Source organism: Fundulus heteroclitus, chromosome 20 (assembly GCF_011125445.2).
Source record: "Fundulus heteroclitus isolate FHET01 chromosome 20, MU-UCD_Fhet_4.1, whole genome shotgun sequence".
In the NCBI taxonomy this organism is placed as follows: domain Eukaryota; kingdom Metazoa; phylum Chordata; class Actinopteri; order Cyprinodontiformes; family Fundulidae; genus Fundulus; species Fundulus heteroclitus.
The window spans coordinates 44,558,641-44,581,392 of record NC_046380.1 but is presented as its reverse complement, the minus strand read 5'-3'; the positions used below and the strand labels follow the sequence as shown (position 1 = coordinate 44,581,392).

Here is a 22,752-nt window from a genome sequence, read left to right as displayed (position 1 = left end):
CCAAAATGGCCCAATTAAAAACAATAGGAGAGTCAGTAGCTGTTTTTCATGCTCTTTGGTTTTTAACAACACCGAACCAGCGGTGCCTCGGTGGGCTGCTGCCTTGCGGTTAAATTCAGGTGCGCAAAATACATTACGTGTAATTTAGGGTTATTTTAAAGAACTTGTAACATCCGTGGCTTCAGCTCAGACCCATTATTTTCTATCTCTCCCCTCTAAAGGAGCCCTTTACAGTTTTCATTTATGCATTTTCCCCACTGTTTATCCCTTGCGCGCAGCGCACAAGGGTAAAATCCAGTAACTGAATCATGCGTAAAGACATAGCGTGTTTTAAAGGGGAAGTCCAGTCAATAAGGAAAAAAGGCTCATTAGCTATAACTACAACAAATATGTGTGTGGTTATTTAATGAATTTAGCGTTAATCAATAAGAAAATTAAAGCATAAATTGCCGTCTGGATCACTGTGTATGGGGGCGGCCATTACTACCCAGATATGGGCAGTAATGGCCGCCCGACATCACATGTTGTGACGTCTTTGTGTGGTGAGGCACTGCGCTTTACCAGCTAAATCAATAGAAGCTGTTGTACACAGCTGCGATTAACAACAATTATTTCGGATTTCGAAAGGACTTCATCATTGAAATTCGCGAGAGCTATTGTTCAAGCAACAACGCACACGTGCATGGCAGTTGGATATAACAATACATTGGATAAAAGTGGAAAACACATTAGTTTTTTCACTTTTCCCATTCATGATCCACCGGGTTCTTTTGTTGGAATACCTACTTGAAGAGAGAGGATTTGCCATCCAACTTCTGGCCAGAGAGAAACAACGTCATATGCAGCCAACATTTCGAAGAAGAATGTTTTGAACATGACAGCGAGGATTTTCGGTAGGTTATTCTTTCTTTTAATGTAGAATTTGCTGGAACATTTGTTTTCCGACCAGAGCGGCGGAGGGATTCAACACACTTAGAAAGCATGCTCACTGATGCGAAGCCCACTTATTTTATGCAACTTTGGTCTTATTTTATTGCTTGTAAATTTCATGAGTTGTAGGTTGCAGTTTTTTTTGGGGCTTCTTTCTGAAAGTGAAGTCGATAGTTTGGGGTCTAAACTAAGTGACGCCAAGATATCCCTCCGCCTCATAACGCACTGCGGCTCATCCTGACAGCAGCAGTGAAAAAACTCAGAAAGAGACGATCTGACCATATTTTCTGCAGTTCACGGTTGCAATAATTGATGATAACTGCTGAAAGTAGTTTAGGCGGTGCAGGTCATCATTTTAAGCAGAGATTGGTTCTAAATATGAGTTCTGTAATCATCTTCTAACTGTCATGGTTTTCAGATATTTTGCCCACATGCAAATACAAACAGGCGACAGCAGATAGCTTTAAACAGTTTATTAGGAAATGTACAAATAACAAGGACAAAATAATGACTGCAGCAGCGAGGTCTGAACGTCGAAGCGGAGGAGACTGCAAGAGAACGGAGTTGTTAGATCGACGGCTAGAATCCAGTAATTGTCAGAACGTGCTCTGCTTACCATTAGCCGGGCGGACCTAACCGGGGAGGAGTAAGTGCCGAGGGAACCCTGTGAGCCTGCTCTAGATGGACTAGGTGGCTAGTGGCTGGAGGGCAGCAGCAGCGGCTGACGAGGGATCCGGAGCAAGCCTCCGCTGGGTCGAGTGACAGATGGATTAACCAGAGTTGAAGCGGGACCACCAGAATCCGGGAGGGGGACCTCAAGCCCGGCTGGGTAACTTCCAAGGAACAAGAGGGGGAGCACCAGAGCAAAATCTGAGCCTAGTGATTCTGGAGGTGATTCTTCGGACGGAGCGTCAAGGCAGGTGAGTGCTTACCAGCACCAAAAAACCATGACAAAAACAGGAGACTCAAAGTTAGTCAAAAGTTGAGTGTAGAAAAACTCACGAGCAGATTTCTAAGAGCTTGGTCAGAGGCTACGTCGTACCACGACTGGTTTAAGGCTCTGGCGTCTTCCATCTGTCAGTGCTCTGCTTAAGAAGCCAGAGGAAGCCGCCTCCAATGAGCTGCAGGTGTGGACCACGCCCCCACAGCCAAGTAGACACACCTCAGGAGCAGAGTTAGAGCAGGCAAACACAGAGAACCCTGACACTAACATTGCAGAACGCAACCCATAAACCGTACTTTAATGCTTATTTGTTGTCTTTTTATGTCCCTAAAATGTAAAATTAGTATTAATTTAAATTTAAATACTTAATACCATGTCTATCTTTGTTTATGGGGTTAAAAACTGATATTTATTTACAAGGGGACAGATAGGGCATTGGGACTTGCTCTACAGCCGATACGGCACAGTGACGTCACAAACTGGGAGGTGGCAGTACTGTTCTTCACCAAGATTGCTGCCCCCACAAAAGGACCTTCAAATGAAAATTACTCTTAATTAAAAAAGCTTATCATTTATTGAACAGTATATAATAACTTTATATTTAAAGTACTTTCAGCAGTTTGAATTCTGATTTTGACCGGTCTTCTCTTTTAAGTGTGGCAGCTGAGGGAAAAATGTTGGACCGTATCGTATAGGCTTGATGAAACTCTGCATCATTTACAAATAAGACCAACATGAATAGAATAATTATAATCTTTAGTGTTTTTATTGCCTGGATGTGAATCTGATAATTCATATTGTGCCTTTTATAATCAACTACAATATTTTCTTATCAAAGTCAGGAAACAAAGATTTCTCTTCCAGGGTCCAGTCAGCCACTCCCCCAACCACTCGCCCCGAAAATGAACATAATCTCACTCTTAATTTTTTTTAAAGGTTGAGAGATCTGGTCAGGCCCTTCAATAGTCAGATCGTTCAACTTGGCCGGTGAATCACGAAGTTCATTTCGGACACTGCACACATACATTATATATATATATATATATATATATATATATATATATATATATATATATATATATATATATATATATACATACATATGACTTTTACTGTTGCTGTTTAGAGTTCAACGGTCTGATGGCAATGGGGAAAAAGCTGTTGCAGAACCTGATGGACCTGCAGCGGGTGCTGCGGAACCTTTTCCCAGTGGGCAGCAGGGAGAACAGTCTATGGTGGGGGTGTGAGGGGTCTCTGATGATGTTATGGGCTCGGGACATGCAGCGCTGGGATGAAATGTCCTTAATGGAGGGGAGAGGAGCCCCGATGATCCCTTCTGCTGTCCTCACCACTCTCCTCATGTTCCTGCAGTCAGAGGCGCTGCAGCCTCTACACCACACAGAGAGACAGCTAGTCACAATGTTCTCTATGGTGCTTCTGTAGAAGGTCGTGAGAATGGGCGAGGACAGGTGGGCTCTCCTCATCCTCCACAGGAAGTAGAAGTGCTTCTGTACCCTCTTCACCAGTGACGTGGTCGCAGAGTCGACGATGATCTCCTACGATTATGTTCTCCACGTTTAGGATCAGGCTGTTGTATCTGCACCGGCCCACCAGCTGCTCCACCTCCTCTTTGTAGTCCTGGTCGTTGTTGTCTCTGATCAGGCCCACCACCATCGTGTCGTCTGCAAACTTCACGATGTGACTGGTGGTGAACCTGGGAACGCAGTCGTGTGTCATCAGAGTGAACAACAGGGGGCTAAGGACGGCGCACTGAGGGGAGCCCGTGCTGAGGGTGATGACATCAGAGGTGTTCTGCCTGACCCGGACCGACTGAGGTAAGGAGGTGAGGAAGTCTAGCAGCCAGTTGAGAAGGGGTGTGCTGAAGCCCAGATGTTTCAGTCTTTCCACCAGATGCTGTGGGATGAGGGTGTTGAACGCTGAACTGATGTCCAGGAGCATGTTCAAAGGGGCAGGGCGTGGGTGGGCTTGGAACCCGTTAATAACTGCTTGCACACTGCATGAAAAGTGTGATTTTCGTCACTATGCGGCACTGTAGATTGTCGTGGAAGTTCAGGTTAACGGCTGTTCACGGTAATTTGCAGGCAACACCGAAAACTGCCGTGAATTGTCAGAAATTGTCGTGGGCCTTGCTTGGCGTGGTCCCCCCATGACCCCCCCTCCTCCTAATTCTAGGAGAGGCTTTAACATGTAAATGAAAATGCTGTGAGCTATACAAATGCAAATCAGGGTTGCAGGGGGAGTTTACCCATGTCTCGCATTCAACTCCCCTTCAACTCCTCTTGGACGCGATCTACAACTTTCAGCCAGTCCGCAGACTGACGAGAAGAAACTGCTGATTGCTATCAGTGGACTGTCTCATATGAGTCAGTCGGTACTGAAGCAATGCCAAGAGCGTGGAAATGTTCAAGTCAGAAGTTTTGGTTGGGTCATTCAGGTTAAAGTAAATGAAATGGGGTTTAATGAACTAAAAATAAGTCCCACTTTAATGGAGAGGTATAATGAGGATTTAACTATATATACAGATGCATATAAACTAACTGATAAAAGAATGGGTGTTGCTTATGTCATTCCAAAATTAAACATTAAAGTTGGAAAAAGAATGAGTGATGATTTAGCAGTTTACACAGCGGAATTGATTGCTGTGTGGCTAGCTTTGCTTTGGGTGGAGGTCAATAGGCCAAGGAAGGCAAGCTTCAGATTCCAGCTCAGCTTTAATCAGTTTTTCAGTCAAAATCAAGGCAAGACATTGTGTATGATATACTGCAAGCTGCAAATAATCTAATAAAGTCAGGAATTAATATAACTCTGGTATTGTACCAGCTCATATAGGAGTAATAGGAAACGAGTTAGCAGATAAAAGTGCTAAGCAAGCAGCAAGACATTCTAATATAGATGTTGAAGTGCACTACAGCAAAGAAGAAATTAAAAGTATGGTCAAAAACATAGTTAAGGGTAAATGGCAAACATTATGGGACAGTGGGCAGACTGGAAGACAGTTCTATAACATTCAGAATAAAGTGGGAAAGAGCAGAAATACAAACAGAAGCAAGGAGGAGGAGGATGTATTTTCTAGAATGAGGTATGGACACACACGTCTAAATAAAACTGTGTTAATAATGAAGAAGCATGCTGATGGCAACTGAATTCTGTGGTAGTCCAGAGACTATAGAGCATGTTATTGTACACTGTAATAAATATCAGGAAGAAAGACAAAGACTAGTCTTACAATTACAAGGAGAACAGATGAGGCTAAACTTATAAGAAATTCTGCAAAAAAACACAGGGGAAATGAGTGTAAACTACGTAATTGGCTTCCTGAGGAATACAGGACTAATTAAAATAATTTAGTATGATCTTTTTGTTTGTTTTGTTTTGATTGGTTTGTTTCGTTATGTTTGTTTGTGTGTTTGTTTTATTTGTTTGCAACCTATTAGGGAAGGTTAGACTCCAGTACCACACTCCAGTCCAGTTGGTGGCGGTAATGCACCATTAAAGTTAGTTGCCAACCGCTATAAAAACCGGAAGAAGAAGAAGAAGAAGAAGAAGCAGCAGCAGTGGACCGTCTCGTCAGCTAATAGTGCCGATATGAATGAGCGGTTCACTTAACTGCAGAATTCGGTAAACTCCAGGTTGCTGTCCATAGAGGACAAGTTGGCGGCTCTGCAGTCGAACAACTGTGCGGGAGAGACTAACTCCAAGAAGAGAAGACGGGTGCAGAATCCCAAGCTTAGGTAAGAATATGTTCGGTGACTGCTAGCTAAGCTAAAAGTAGCCTAGCCTACAACCAAATCTAAGATTAGCCTAGTAGCCTTGCAAAAGAACAAGCTTTATTAAAGTGTATTTTCATTTACAGGAAGCAGTATGCCGTCTTCACAACTCGGAGACAAATTGCAGGCGCTATGAACCGGAGCGAGGCGGTGACCTCCTATTTGCTCGGAGCCATGTCTGCAATTCCAGATTGACACGATGTTGATAAAGACGACATTATCTGTAAGTGACTTGTTTTTACTGCTTCTCCTTCCTTGTTTAATGTTATTGTGACTTGCGTTTGATTTTTATTCATACCACTCTCATTTAATTGTTTTCCAGCCTGGCGAAGAAGATGGCGTTGTTGGCGTGGTCTCTGGATGGATTGGACGGCCGCCGCCATTTCGTAGGCCGGTGTTGTGCGCAAATCTGTTTCCCCCGTGTCAGGAGCGCACTTTGCAGCCGTGTTCCCGGCGCTTCTAGTTGATTTCTCGGTAAAACAAATCCTATAATCATGTCAAGGTTGTAACATTCAGTTTAATCGGCAGCTGTTTACAAAATTGTAAAATAAAAATAAATAAACGGTCTTTCAGACATCTCCCGAAAACTTTGGGAAATAAAGAGCAAATGTTTCTAAATTGTCAAAAATTATGTGTGATAGGATGTAGTATACTAGAAATTTCCTTAATCCAGTAAACTGTCATATTTTATATTACAAAGGGATGTACTGGGAAGTCTACACTCTTGTGTTTTCAGGAAGTCTTAGGCTGTTTCTCAATTCACAAGAACGCGCTCGCATTCTCGTGAATTGAGAAACAGCCATAATGTTTGTGTCCTGCTATCAGCCATCCCATCCTCCTCTTTCAGCAATGTAAAATCATAAATACACAGTAGGTGCTGGAATAGTGTTTTATGGCTTAACTTTTATTTGTCAGGTTAAAGTGACAAAAGTTGGAAAGACCGTTTATCTTGCCATTTATAACACAATACAGCGTAAGAAGACCTAGTTTATTTATTTTTATTCTACAATTTTGTAAACAACTGCCGATTAAACTGACTGTTACAACCTTGACATGATTATATGAGTTGTTTTACCGAGAGATCAATTAGAAACGCCGGGAAAACGGCTGCAAAACGCATTGCCGACACAGACAGGGGAAACAGATTTTCACGGGGGAACAGAATTGCGCACAACACCGGATCTCTCTGAACTCTGTGTGAAGCTGCAGTCCCGGTTAGAGGCGACGCCGAAGTACAGAGCCACGCACAGGAGGCGTCTGCACATCGGACCTGCCTCAGAAAGAACGCCGCCAGCAGTTACCTACAACCCCGAGGAGGCAAACGGACAGTTCACGGGGTTGTAGTTTTTGGATCCTCGCGTTGTATATAGGTGTTTGTTTTAATAAAGCTCTTTCTTTGCATAAACATCTTCCTGGCAAATGTTCATTTCCTGTATAAACTCATTCATGTCCTTGATGGTAGCCTAATAATAGTGTAGTAGCCTACATAGGATAACATGAATATACAGCATAATATGAATGAATGAATAAATAAATATATATATAATAAATAAATATATATATATGTAAATAAGTTATTGGGGATCTGCCAACCAATCAGGAGTGATTTTACTTGTTTGAAAGAAGTGGTTCCATCCAATACTCAGTAAGAACGTTCAAGCCTGGCCTGGCCACGTGTGGTTTTGCTGCCAATCAGGAGCGATTTTACTTATTTAAAAATAGTGGTTTCAGCCAATACTGAGTAGGTTATTCAAGCCAGACCTGGCCAGCCGCGCGGGTACGCTGCATTCATATGCTAATTAGGGCCATTAGTACAGCTGATCGCTCTCCACATACGTCAGAGTCCGGTTCCGACAATTTGTGGCACTGAAAACGGCGACAAGCACGGGTTGCAAATTGTCGGTAACTGCCGAAAATGAGGGAGATCTGCGGTAGTTTACAGGGACGAAAATCTCACTTTTCATGCAGTGGCAGTTCTAGTTTCTAATTGTTTTTCGTTAGGTGAAAAAATAATGCTTGACTTCTGAATAAACCTTAGTGTATTTATGTGTGCAGCAACTTTTAACCATATCAACTTTTTATATTCGCTTCTCAGATTGAGCTTGATAAATTTCATGTTCTACTTTAAGGGAGCAGAATGATTCTTTTGTCAACCAGTAGGAGACCGAGGGATGAAACTCAGGCTCATTATGTCACACTGCAATGGACCAATGGGTTTACCACTTCTTCTGAATCTGCTGTTTTCTCTGACTGCTCTCCATTTTTGTATGATTTGCAGTATTACTGCTAGTAAATCTGTGCACGGTGTTGTCTCATAGATAGTATTCCTGGACCAGTTCATTCAAGTTTTTTTTCTCAACTGTGAGTATTTTTCAGTTGAAAAGGAGTGGATTATCTATGATGTGGTCGCATGCCGTCGCACGAGGAGACAGCAATGACTTTGAAGACTTTCTAAGCAATCTGATGCTATCATCAGATTGGATGATAGCATCATCCAATCTGATGCTATTGACTTATCTTACTTAGATTACCTTTAACTAATTTAACGATCCACCCAAATTGACTATATTGTATTACAACATAGATTAAATTAGATTGAAGCAAAATCCATTATTTTTAATAGTATAGTAAGGGAATGAACAACATGGACTTAAAATCTTACCACAATATTTTGGAGTTTTTACTGGAACAACAATAAAGGTGTGAATGAAAAATTATTTACCAAATTCATCAGTGTTCAGAGCCCCAAAATAAAAGTATTTAATCGTATTTTCAATTATATTGATAATCCCCCACCCTTATAACTGCTGCTATAAAAATGACCTGAATCTAAATTAACTGAATTACTCACCTTCCTCTGCAGAGTGGACTTCTGAAAGCTGACTGAATGGACCTTCACCTCTGCGATTATAAGCTTTGATCTTTACTTCAAAGAGAGTATATGGCATCAGGCTTTCATTGTAGTAGACATAACGAGACGACTCCAGATGTGGGATTTGCACCTCTGACCATAAGGGTGTGTCTTTCTTTCTGAACGCAAGAATGTAACCAAAACCATCACCGTTCTGGTACTCCCTGGCCATGGGCTAGAGAATTTGGGTAAAAACAAGAACAAAAGAAAAAAAGTGTCATTTCTTGGTTGATTAGTTCATACAGGATTGGGCTGCTCCAGCCATTTGTAAACAACAGTCATCCACAGTGATCTATAACCTAGATGCATTTGGTCCATTCCTCCCGGTAGTGACACTATTCCAAATGCAACTGACTCTCCTCTCTGTAAGATGCAGCCTGTGCCATGATTTCTGGTTGCAAAGACTCCTGTGATATCTACACCTGTCACAATGACTGTGTAATTACCTGCTCACAATAACACAATCCTCCCTTACTCCTTGGTTTGGTCTAACTCGATTGCCTGGAATCTTAATGACATGTGGTGGATGCCCTTCTGTCCCAACTGGTTTCCATTTACGGCTCCTGTGAGATATGCAAAGCCGCCATAGTAGTGGGATGTCGGGACCACCTGGCCTTATTCCACAATGCGAACCATGATTTTGTTTTTAATGGAGCTAGAACTTAATTAACTCCTATAACACAAGTTACAACATTTAACTTCCCTTTGGGATTAACAAAGTATTTTTGAATTTGAATTGAAGTAATTACAGAAAGAATAACTGAGAGACATCAACTAATTTAAGGACACTGTGGAATGTAAACACATGACATCTGAACTAACCTTTGAATGAAAAGAATGCCAGATGTTGGAGTGCAAGTGTGAGTGAAAACAGCACGCAATAATTTGCAAGTGATGGAGCACTACCAGTCCAACTGTTTGGCTGGTGTCTGCGAGCAAGTGATGACAGCAGAGGGTAGTATGTTTGCATTGCTCCTCAATGTAGAAGGGACTGATGGATAGACTATTTTGTTACAACATAGTTTAATGACATTAAATGTTAAATGATTAAACAGAGCTGGAAAAAAATAGTGTATGGTAATGTAAACACTGTGCTCCAGACTAAACTTCATAGATTAACATTACTACACAACATTTCAAATCTAAAGCCAGAGAATATCTGTGGTGCAATGAAATGTCCTGACAAGTTAAGAGGAAAAAACATGTCATTGTTGCTATGCTAGCATGGTTTTAACTCTCTGCTGAGAAAGTTTATCTGCTTTTACTTAACAGGCTTTTAGAATAATTATGCAACATCCAGTCTTGAAATTTCCTGAAGAGGATCTAAAATCACAATTTCACTTAAATGCAGTGACTATAAAGAGTGACTTTGAGAAGTTGGACAGATATGAATATATAACTAAATGACAGAAACACTTCTCTGTAAAATATCACACTTTTTTCATAGTTTGGCCGATCCTGTGACTTATATTCAGGTTAACTTATAAATCAATACTGACCAACATGAACCAAGCAGTAAACATACGGTCTATAGCTGCAACAGGGCATTCTACGCTTGTGATGCTGCTCCTGTACCACTTAAAAATTAATTGAAACATTAAACTATAGACCGCAAAGACTGAACACATATTTGTATGTTGTTTCACTGTTTCAGTATGCATTCATGCGGTGGAGCGTTGCGTGTTGCAGATTGAAGGGCCCAGACCACAACAGAACCTTGGTATTGGGCTGTCTGTGAAACTAATTACAGCTAGCACTAGCTTACAGCTCTGTTGTCTGGGTGTTTTACAACTTCACTGATACACATGAGCTTTATGTTGCTCTCAAGCATCCATGTTATACTGTTGTATTTTTGTATAGCTTAGCATGTAGTACTGTTGCATTCATGGTCTAATTGCAGCGTAATTTTAACAACATTCAGTGCAATGCCCTGTTACACTGAAATGCGCTGGCAAGAACTTTCCGTGTTGAAGTTGGTAGCTTGTTATGCTAATTATTACATTCAACCAGATTAAATGTCAGTTTTTAGTCTTGGATTGTAAGAAATAAAATTCTAAATAAATGTGACTTATAGTCTGGTGTGATTTACATATATGTTTTTTTCCTCTTTATGATGAATTTTTGTGACAGATGCTAATTATATTCCGGAGCAATTTATAGTCCGAAAAACATGGTACAGACACATAAAATGTATTTTTTTCTCCAACACAATTGCATGATTTAGAAGAGTGTGAATAGCAAAACTGCTGGTTCTATAGCACTAAGATATTTCTAACATGACTGCATCTGAAGCTCTAAGGTTGGATGAACCATACCATACTAATTTTATGTATAAATCACTTTAAACACCAGCAGGACCAAAGTGCTGTACGCAATCATAAAATACAAATGATCACTCATAAAATATGCAAAATAGTATATTAATTCTGTAATAAAAGGAAAGCAAAATGCAATAAAACAAGGTTAACGTCTCAGATTGTGTTAAAAGCCAAGGAAACTAGATGGATCTTAAGAAGGGATTTAAAATCAGAAATAGGGAATAGGAAAGGTCATTCCACAACTTGAGAGCTGCTACAGAGAAAGCGTGGTCCCCTCTGAGCTTACGGTTCATCCTCAGCACCCTGAGTAACAACTGGTCAGCTGATCTAAGGGAACAGTAGGGTGTGTAGGGATGTAGCAGCTCAGACAGGTAAGGTGGGGCAAGACTATTAAGAGCATTAAAAGCAAATACAAGTATTTTAAAATGTATCTTAAAATGTACTGGAAGCCAATGTAGCGAGATTAAAACGGGAAATATGCTAAAATGTTCTTGTACCTGTTATAAGACGTGCAGCAGCATTTTGTATCCTCTGAAGCTGAGAAATGCACGGATCACATTCTCCCTTATAAAGTGCATTACAATAATCTAGCTGAGTAGTTACAAAGGCATGGATGAACAACTACAAAAAAGCCACAACACTCAGTTTTTTCATTAAATCAAGGTAAACATAGCCACAATTAATCCAAATCCAAATAGTGTACGTCTATTGATTCAGTCCCTTATGAAATTATTAGGAATTGTAAGACTTTGTTTATTGAGTCAGATATTGCTATTGATTTGTATATTTATGAGTAATTCTATACCCTAGGTTACATTTTTTGATTCACCTCTATCCACTGCATTTAACATGCTCTTCCTATGCATGTGTGGGTTGTCTCTAGATATTCCTCTTGCAGTGTTAGGTTGACTGTTCACAACATAATGCCTTAGCTATGTGTGTGTTAGACTAACAATCTGTCCAGGGTGTGACCCGCCTCCTGTCCACTGACTGCTGAAGAAAGACACCAGCCACCTCATAATCCCTATGAAGTGGATGAATGAATTATTATTTTTACTATTATTTGTCAATATGCTTTTGATGTAAAGAAAGGTTTCATTAAAAGTGAACATGTAACAAAAGGGCTGACATGATATATAATTACCCTAAACTCAAACCAATAATCCTCTTTCTAACATTTTCATTAAGTAATCTAGATTAAAACAAAGGTCTACACCTATTAGTTATAAAACAAGCATAAAACAAGAGCAATGTGGTACATTTAAAATGAATAAGAAAATATGTAGAAATGGTAACATGCAAACTGAGGACCAGGAGTTACCCACTCACCGTCCAAGTAACAATCAGTTCATTGCGGTTTCCTCCTCCTCCACCAAGTCCACTTGGGGCCACTGTAGGTGCTGTAGTCCAAGTACAAAAACATAAAATTCAAAGTGTGAAACCTCTAGGTGGAGAAATTGTCACAATTCGGTTCTGGTAGATGTTGTTATTTTGGTTATGTTGGCTTTCCTGCCTTAGGGTTTATTTCTGTTTCTTGTTTTGTATTGTGTTGGATTCATGTTTAGCCTGTTTACTGTTTTAGTTATCTGGTTTCCTTTATTAGATTTTATTATAGCTTGTGTTCTGTTCAGTCTTAGCTTTGTTTTCTATCTTGGGTTTGCTCTTTATGGTTATTTTGGCTCTGTAGTTGTCCATCTTAGTTTCTGGCCCATCAGCCTCTCAGTCACTACTCTGTCACTTCCCTTCCCCTGATTAGCTCCACCCATTCCAGTAATTAGTTTCACTCCATTCACCTGATCACTCCCTTACTTATACCTGCCTCTGCCCCCTGCAATCTGCCACATCATTGTTTGTTTCTGCCATGTCCATGGGTGAGTTTTGCCAGCATTCCCTGTACTGTGTTTTTCCTGCCTTATCAAATTGCCTGCTTTTTTGCCTTGGACTGTTTTTTACCACAAGCTTTGTTTTTGTCCTACCCTTCATTTTTGCCTGCCTGTCTTGGTTTCTGCTCACATCTGTTTTTGGAAAAATAAACCTTCTTTAACCTAACCTCTGCTTGTCTGGTTGAATACTGGGTCCCTCTGTCTCTGGTTCCTGACAGAAATACAAGAATACAATCTTAAAATAATAAAAATTCCTTAAAGAAGAAGTACACTTCTTTCCAAACATTTGCAGAAGTTCATTTCCGCTCAGTTCTCTAAAGGTCAAAGATCCAACTACAGTATCTCAAAACATTTAAACATCACAGTTACATCAAGTTTACCCCCACTGTTACTCTGAACACACAACGTTCCCTCCGTCTTAAAGAAGCAGGACTGATTTATCCTGTCAGACACAAAGACGGAGCTCTAACAGCAAGATCTGTAAATATTGTGAAGTTCCTGGTCTGTCAGTTCGGCTCATCTTATCTTACTCCTTATCTACAGCATAACCGCCACGTCATGTTCACACATATAACCAAAGACTTTTGGCACATTAGCTTGGAAATGAGTGAACACAAATATTCTAGTTTCAAAATATATTCTGCACAAGGTTACTTCAGATGATTAGGAAACAAAGATCAAAGTGAGACTTGGGTTTACCTGCTTGCTTTGTGCGGATGATGTGAGATGGCATGCTGGGTTCTCCGCTGCCCAGAATGTTGCTGGCGATGACCTGGAATTCATAATCCATCCAAGGAATCAGTCCACTCACTCGAGCTGACTCTGCATTCCCTTCGATGTTTGCTGGTTCTGGTGAATAGTGAGGGGATGTAGCTTTAATGCACTGGTTCTTTGTATACAGTTTATCTTGAATAGTATGGTGGTAAAGAGAAAAATGTATTGTTCTAAGGAAAAATGTTTTACAGTTGGGCTTCAACTTCAAATTAAACAATCAGCAGTACAACCACATATATTAACTTTATCAAAACCCATTCGTACTTTTCCTTTACTTTCCCTGAATGAACAGCGTAGGATTTATTTTGTTTTACAAATACTTAAAAAAAAAATTATTCATGTTGGCCTAACTGGTTATCAAATTAAAGTTCTAATAACCTTTACACACTTTTCAGTAGTACAACTGAAATATTAAAACGTCCACATATGATGGTAACTCGATATTATTAATGCAGGATAGAGTGTATTTGTTCAGGTCTCAATGAAAGGCCTGTTGCAATGTGAAGATGTGTCATGTGGAAGAAATGAAGACATAATGTTTGCATCAGTAAAATCACTTCCTCTTAGTTTGTAGTGTACTTGTAGTGAACTATCAGCACAACTACAGCCTGTAGATATTTACTATACTAAACCAATCAGACTTAATAAAGCACTATACAAGAGCAGATAAAACCGCCTTGCCTTGCATGATTTCAGGCCTTCTTTGAGTACATTAAAAGCTTAAACAGTTGAAAACTTTTAATTATTAGTATCGGTGTATCATTGTTTGACTACCCTAAGCCCATGGGTTTAATTCACCTGAAACCATTAAGCTGATCTGTGAATATTTAAACAGATCTCATACATGCAGATTTAAGAATAAAGCACCCTGTCTATTTACACAGTTGTGATTGGTCCACACAATAAATAAATAAAAATATGTCATCACACACCTGTCATCATCTTCTTCCATTCTGAGGAGAGAGATGATCGACCCATTATGATGTATCTCCCAATGGGACTATGATTATCATAGCCCCGACTCCACTTGAGGTCCACAGATGTCTCAGCCACATTCTTCACTAGCAAACCACCTGGAGGCCCAGGGGGTCCTAGGGATATTGGGGGAAAAAAAGCAATGACCACAACATTAACTCTCAAATCCATCAGACACTACTTCAAACTTGATCTACATACCTCAGCTTAATATATTTTAGTCAGACCCTGTATAACTGTAGTCTCTACAACTGCAGAGACTCAGCACCTAATGAAAACAATGTTAAAATAATTAATTGGCATCAGTACATTTAGAGCACTCACACTTGCACTCCAACATCTGGCATTCACTCATTCAGTACATGGTTTCTTTCCCACAGTTTTCAAACTGCAAACACAATTTTCAATTTGTACAGAACCAGTTTCAGTATGTCAAACATTTAAAAAAATTCTTCAGTTAAAATAAATCACAGCAGTCTGATTAACTAGTGCAAAAGTCAACACATTAGAACTGTTAAGGCCGACAGAACTCAAACCTGACCCATTTCCTTGAGAGGTGAAATAAAAATCATGACTGTATTACGGAACAGTGTCAGCAAAAGGTGAGAAGCGGACTGTTGTCTTTCAATTTGACAATGGAATCAGGTTGGCGTTTTAGATTTAAAGCAGAGAAAACTTTTTGATGTTTTGAACCCTGTGCTGAGGTGTTTGTTCTGCTTTAAGTGTTTGCAGCTCAGCAGGTGGATTTGGGGTTGCTACTATAGTTAGCGTGGGCTCTGCTGCTCATTTGGCTCCCTGTGGGGGTGCCCTATGTCTGTCTTTCAGGAGCTACTGCAATTTCTGTGGATGGAAGCTAGTTGCCTTGTCCGGTGGTCTAATACTTAGTCTCGCAAAATGTCAGTCCTTTTAACTATTATTATTATTATTATTATTTTTTAATTTTTTATCTTTTTTTGTTTAAACTTTAAAAACCCTAGATCAGGTGTGTCAAACTCATTTTGGTTTAGGGGCCGCATACAGCTTAATCTGATCCCAAGAGGGCCACACGAGTAAAATCATTGCAAGATTAAATAGAACTAATAAAAGTGGACTTGTTGACTTTTATATTAAATTAATTTCACTTTTACACAATATATTATGAATAACCTCAGCATTTTTAAGAAAAGTATGTGCAATTTCAACAATACTTTTACTCAGTTAAACACTTACTTGTACATTATGCATAAGAACTGATCACAGTGATTGTACAATGTTGAAAAAACATTTATTCACATTTTTTGGAACTTAAAAACACTGTCCTGCAAGACAAAATACATCAAACAAATAAAAATTAAGAAATGATTTAAAATCAATTTTCCACATCTGAAGCTCAGTGCTACCATCTGCTGATTAAAACACAGCGCCTCTCGTGGACAATATAGGAACTGCAGATTTCCAATTAAACGAAGTACAGGTTTTTTTCAATAATTGTTTTATCATTCTCTTTCTTTTATCTCCTCTTTCTTTCACCTTTTCTTTTTTCTTCTTGTTCTTCCTTTCCTCTCCTACTTTCCCATTGTAGTGTCCATATCATTTGAGATATTCCCCGCATGAATCATAATAAAACTATTCACATTCATAAATTAAGCGGAGCACAATGGCGAAAGCTGACTGCTCCACTTGTGAAAGTCAAATCTGATGAGGTCTTTTTGGCATTAAGAGAACAATTCTTATTGCCACATTACCAGACAGGACACTGGAAAAAATTTAATAATGATAATGGATTTAGCCACCGGGCTGGACTAAATTGTTCGGCGGGCCGGTTCCGGCATACCCCTGCATCAAACATACCCCTGCATCTAGGGCAGGGGTATGTTTGACACCCCTCCCCTAGATGCTCTAACGAGCGTTTCTGCATGTCTGCATGCCTCCCAGCTGCGGTTAGTCTCTGCTGCTCACAACAGACTCAATAACTGTTTACAAACGTGCTAATGTTTGTACAGCTCTGATCCGATCATTAACCATTTAAACTGTTCCCAGGTGCTAAGGTAACTTGCAAACACCTTAGCTACTTCGGGATGCTGCTGCAGTATCACATACATTGCATATTGTAGTATTGTGTATTTAAAGAGGATAGTCTTTTCCACCGCTAAAAATCTCTTTTTCCACTTTGCGATATTTATATTTGTTTACTCTGGTATTTACTTTTTATCTTCTACTCTTAGTGTTGTTTTAGAGCTAATTTTAGATTAGACTAATTGGTTCTTTTTTCTTCGTTGATTGCTAATAATTGTGTGTAACTGTCTGTGTTTTACCACTGTCATGCCAGAATCATGCGCTAATGGATCCACCAACGCATGCACATAACCGATACAACACAAAAATGCAAATATCGACTGAAAATATCGGCTGGCTGATATATCGTTTGAGCTTTAATCTCAACACCATCTGACTGTCTGTATAAAAGCATGAGCTATTCAGCTGGATGGAGAGCTCTTTCTTCAACATTCTATGTACCTTGACGGCCAATACAGCGGCAGTGAGTTCAAGGCGGGGAATTATGTGCTTAAATGGAGCTACTCTAGCCTTTCCAAGCATGAATGCCAAATGCACATTTCCTCCTTCTTCTTGTAGCCTCAAATAAGACACTGTCCCATATCCATGGTCACTGTCCTCTGCAAAATGATGCCTACCTACTGAGCTTGATGCAACACTTCACTTTAAACCCTATTTTCTCCAGATCATGATGTCATGAGGATCAAAATTGCAACATAGACTGGGGAATAGGGTGGTCCCAGGACAGATTTTGTCTACATGCTTTCTGCGACAGCAACTTAGGTAGCAGAGTATATGGTGCCAGGAAGCCCAGCGGTTCATAGATTGAACTGACCATTGAGAGAATGCCACACATAGTGTGAGGCCTTTTTCCACAGCAAGTTCAAAGCTAAATGTATCACTCTCAGCACTTATCCACAGGCAGGCTGTATTGTTCCAGGTGAAGCTGTTTTGTCTGGAATGGTTGACAATGCTGCTCGGCTATTACTTGTCCATTTCAGCAGCTGAAAGCCATTGAGTACTGGTCAATGAGGTGCACCTCCAACTCTATTGCTTCTTGCTTTGTGGCCACAGACTTCAAACAGTCGTCAACATAAAAATTGTTAGAAATGGTGTCAGTCACCTGCTTGTTGTAGCTGTTGATACGATCTGCTGCTGTTTTACTCCAAAGATATACACTTTCATCCTGTGTTCAACTGGGTTGACTGATGCATCTCCTAATGGCCTCCATAAGAAGCAGAGAAGGTCCACATGTTTTTCTGACATCTTCACCGGATGAAACATAGCCTGGATATCTGTCATCAATGCAATGATCTCCTCTTTGAAATGGATCAGCACACCAAAGAGGGAATTGGTGAAGTCTCTAGCAGCTGGCTATTAAACAAGGTGAATTTATAGTTTGCCCCACAATCAAACAGCCAAACACCACTCACAAGGTCCTCTTGCTTGGGTGGTAAACTCCTTGATGGGGAAAATACCACACACCTCCATCCTTAGGTTCCAGCTGGTCATGAGGAACAACTTAAGCATATCCTTCGTCGATCAGGTTGGTAACAAATGCTGTATATTCCTCCTTATAGGCCTTATTCCTCTCAGATTTTCTTTTGAAGCTTTAAATGGGTTGCTCCACAATACACCGGTTATTGGGCATGATTATGTCATCCTTATTAAAGGGAAAATCCATGCAGTAATGTCCATCTTGCATACAAGCTGATTGCTCCATTATTTCCATGAACCTCTTGTATTCAACTGACATTTCATGCTCCTCTTCCAGTGCCTTCCCACTGCACTCCATGTTACATTGGGACGCCAACAGCTCATCCACTTTGAGAATGGAAATCCAATTAGTGTAAACAGTAGGATAGCTTTTCTGACTATTACTTCCACTCCTTAAAGGTCCATTTATGACCCACCCTAATAGGGTCCTCACAGCATAGGGTCCATCACCTTTGCTGTTAATAATCTCTCATGGCTCCAGGAGTTTAGGTGCATTCACCCCAACATTAGCATCCAATTCTGGAATATTAATATCTTTAAAATATTCTCATACTCAATATCTTGCTGACGGGGAATGTTGGTCTTTCAAAAAAGAATGGTTTCTTGTGTGTAAACCTCTGGGAGCTCTTTGAAGTTGTTTTCATCCAGCTCAGAAATCTCCAGTCCAGTAACACAGTGGCAAAGCACCAGCTTCTCTTGACCCCCATGGCGCAGCAGAATGTTAGTCTTTTTACTCCGTAGGTTCAGATGATTCATGAGTCCGTTGTTGAAAAAAGTGGCTGTACTCCCAGGATCTAAAAAGGCATAAATCTGTAGCACCGTGTTATGCCAGAAACCTGTTTGATTATGATTATCATTATTAATTATAATTTGCTATTATAATTTTATTAATAGGTCATTGAAACTCAAATGGTAGTTATAACAAATATAGTTCAAATGGTTGTGATCCCAGGGCTATAAGCTTGTAATGATTAATACCAATAATGCATTTATTAATTAGCTGTTATGAACTCATTTATGCTGGAACAGGGTGATTTGATCGGTTTCTGATCAATGAGATTTATCTCAAGCATTGATAACTCAATTATAACTGCAATTAGAGTTTAATCCTTACTCCTTTACCACAAACCAATGAAAATGTCTCAGTTGATTTCAGTTGTCAACTCAAAAAGAGGTAATTCTGTACTCTGAAAGACCATAGAACTTCTGGATCAAAATAAACACAATTACTATTCCACATGTTATTATTTATTAAACCAAAACAACTTCCTGTCATAGTAATTATTCTAATTGAATAACATAGGAAACTCTACTCACTACAAAATATTAAACATGCCAAAGAAAATAAATGAAAATAAACAAGTTAAAAGGGATTAAAATGAGAGGTCAATTCTTAGTTCAACTCACAGTTGTTTAAACATCACATTCAAGACATCGCACTTGACGTAGCAGCATTGAAAGACAAACTAGCTTTGAGAAACTAGATGGACGCTTCAGTGTTTCACTACAAACTAGCTAGCCGCTTAGCTACTCTGCACCTTCCCAAGATGGCAACTATGACGACACATAACCTACGACCTTGCATGATGCGTGAGGGTGGAACATGAAGTAGCGCCTACGCTAGTGTGGGGCGGGCTTTGACCAGAGAGGCGGTCTACTCCTGAATAAGGAATTCAAAGAAAGTGTGCGAACTGGTAAAGGGATGCACAAAGAGGTTGAACTGAAGATAAGAATGAAAGGGGAAGAAGTGAAGATCGGCTCTCGGCAGAGCCAAGGTGTCACCAACCAAACACAGCAGAATCACTTACAAAATGCATGCACATACATCAGAAATATCCAGCAGTTAAAACAAACTCCGTCTCGGAGTAGTTAAGCATTAAACTAAATCCTAATAGGTTCTGCCCAGGCACAAAATATATCACCTTATGGGTGAGAAAAAGAAAATAAGAGTAAAATCCTTTCTTTACTCTGACGTTGCCTCAGCGGGATGTCCCGGCTCCGGGTCTCTCGGCGTCCTTCAGCTGCTGTCGACATGTTCGTGAGGGGGGCAGAAGGAGTGGGGGAAACCACACAGTCTCTGGCTTTCCGACGCTTGTTTGGCCAAAACAAAGCGAGGTTCCTTGACAATCACTGGGAGATAAACAGCTCTCAGTCTCTGATCGAAGTGAATTCAAAAAAGTACTTTTTAAAGTTGACCTCCTGCACAGGTAAGCAGGGATGAGTGTGATTTGGAAGTACTCGGTCCTGCAAGAAATCCAAACCTGCCACATGGGGGGAGGGGGTCCCAACGGGATGAACAGCTGTGGTTGTCTCCTCAGTTTGGCATAATTCCAGCAAAGAAGGGAGAATTGGGTGCGCGGGCACATTTTATACCGTCTCATAGCAACGTTATCTCGTTGCTATGGCCGGTGGCCATTTTGACCGTGTTGCATGATGGGAGTCGGGGGCCGTTTTGACCATATTGTATCATGGGAAATGTGGTCTGTCATGTCATGAAATGGCATAACACACCGTACCTCCTCTCTTAGACTTAACTCTAACTAAAACGATAGACAAAGTACATTTATGGTGCCTGGCCCCAGTAAAAGCACCAGCTTGATGAGAAACCATACACTGCTTACTGATAGTTCTTTGTTGTCTAAATAGAGAATAGTTGGGTGGTTTAAATAACATTTGTCGTAGGTGACACGACTCCTACACTCCTTACTGATGTGGCCGACTTTCAAGCCTCCAAAACATGCTCCCTTCCCTTTCAAGAATTCAATGATCTACTTATGAGAAAGTCCTTGCTGTTCTGGGCACTTTGATATTAGATAAGACTGTTCGCAGTAAAGACAAGCTTCTGTAGTAGGATAATTTGAGACAATTGGCTGCTTGTAAACTGTTGGTGCAGAGGCACTATCATGGGCTGAAACTGATGTTACAAAGCTGCTTCCTTTGATGTTGGCCTTTAGTGAGATTTTAGTCTTAAGTGCTCCTCTCATCACAAGGCTAGGCTTGGTGTCAGAGATGTCTCCAAACAATGGATGGGACAGGATCTTTACTTATCGTTCAAGAAAGTTGACCATATCATTAAATGTGGCTCTGAAGCCTTGCCGCTCTTGTAGTTCACAAGCTGTTAATCTCCATCTTTCATGGATCTTATACTTCATGAAGACTCACCTCATATGAGATGGAACTCCTCCATGTCCTGTATTTCTAACATTGCATTACAGCAGCCACAAAAGAAAAAGGCAAATTCCTGCAATATTTCAACAATGTTCATTTCCAAATTGCTACATTATAAGTTCCTTTGCTCGTTGGTAGCCCTGCTGTGATGAGATGTGCATGCAAGCACATGGCTGCCTTCAGGTATATTGCTCTAAAAAGTACAGACAGTCCTGATAATTCCGCACAATGTTCAAAAGCTCTTACAAAAGACATACACTCAAATGAATTGCCATCAAAAACTGGGATCTCACACTTTGGAAAAGTAGGTGATAACTGTTGCTGAACAAGCAATGATGTGATTTTATTCAATATTTGCATAATGGTACAGTTTACATTATCATTTGGAATTGATAGACTATTAAATTGTTGTTGGATTTGCGCATTGTGTGTTACTTGTAAATGTAGACTTGTAGGTTGGAAGGGAACAGTGTTTGGCTTGGTGTTGACATTTACAGAAGATACTTCATCCTTTGAATCTGGCCTAACAGTGTCATCCAGTGGTTGTTTCCAGTTGTGCAGTTGATCTTCTGATAGTATACTGCAGGAAACTAGGTCTCCCATCTGGCGCAGAAGGGGCATTTGCTCTTAAACCCAGCGGAGCAGCGTATGTGGTAGTATATGGCAAAAATTCTTTCGCATGTGGGTTGAATTCAGCGCATCTTTGCTCTTTAAGTCCCCTAAGAGTTCATTCCATTGGACATCAATTTAAATGTTCCTCCAACACTACTGCTCTCCAACACAGAAAGGCTTGCTGCAGCAGCAACTATGTGCGCATCCAGTTCCACTTGTTCCTTTTGCTTTTTTATCTTATGAGCTTCCAGTCTATGTCTCTGCTCTAATTCCTCCAATTCGTGTTTCCTGTTCAAAGCCTCTGCTTTTGCCTGTAAAGCTGCTTGATCGGCCAGGGCTTGTTTATGAGCAGAGGATGTGCTTTAAGCATCACTGCGCTTAGAACGCTTACTTGAAATGTTTAAAACACCAACCGCAGGATTTATGCTGTCGTCTACCACACCACAATATTTCTCCTCTTGAAAATTAGCAGCATCAAGTTCAATAACACAGCATATTGAACTTTTGTATTTATTGTTTAGACTCAAACATTTTTATTTGACAACCAGAGCTCTGTTATTTTCAACTTTATTTTGCCTGCATTTTTAAACACTTCTATTCTTTCCCTTTGCACCTTTTCAAGAGCAAAGACAGTGCCCTATAGCGAAAGTTTCCTTTGTATTTTTGTGCCCGGGCTTTTGTGCCTGTAGTTTCAACATAAGTATCACTCATGTTCCACCGTGGATCAACAGAGACAGTAATGTGCTGTGTTGTGGTTTTTGACATTGTCAGAAACACTCCAAACTGCAGAACACAACTGCATTCACATAAATAGCTGCTGGATATTCACACGTTGAAACTTCAATGAATGAAAGCAATTGCATAGTCCTCAGTCGTAAAGAGCTAGCATCAACTCCAGGAGATGGCCCGACACTGTTGC

The 22,752-nt window shown here is 40.3% G+C and overlaps 1 protein-coding gene and 2 long non-coding RNA genes across 5 annotated transcripts in view; 1 reads left to right on the top strand and 2 right to left on the bottom strand.

Moving 5' to 3' along the window:
* cntn2 (contactin 2) overlaps window positions 1-22,752 on the bottom strand; it is a 118,835-nt gene that overhangs the window by 18,849 nt on the left and 77,234 nt on the right. For all 3 annotated transcript variants that reach the window (XM_036152106.1, XM_012873379.3, XM_036152105.1), the window contains exons 15-18: window positions 14,480-14,638; window positions 13,473-13,622; window positions 12,220-12,290; window positions 8,513-8,747 (exon numbers count right to left, since the gene is read on the bottom strand). In XM_036152106.1, the coding sequence (XP_036007999.1) occupies window positions 8,513-8,747; window positions 12,220-12,290; window positions 13,473-13,622; window positions 14,480-14,638 (615 nt within the window). The remainder of the gene's footprint in view (window positions 1-8,512; window positions 8,748-12,219; window positions 12,291-13,472; window positions 13,623-14,479; window positions 14,639-22,752) is intronic.
* Window positions 1,389-2,007, bottom strand: LOC110369191. Its single transcript, XR_004933582.1, has 2 exons — window positions 1,973-2,007; window positions 1,389-1,857 (listed from the first exon to the last, which is right to left on the bottom strand). It is a non-coding gene; the product is annotated as an uncharacterized LOC110369191 (long non-coding RNA).
* On the top strand, window positions 5,596-6,026 carry LOC118567297. The gene is made up of 3 exons (XR_004933581.1): window positions 5,596-5,625; window positions 5,748-5,884; window positions 5,984-6,026. It is a non-coding gene; the product is annotated as an uncharacterized LOC118567297 (long non-coding RNA).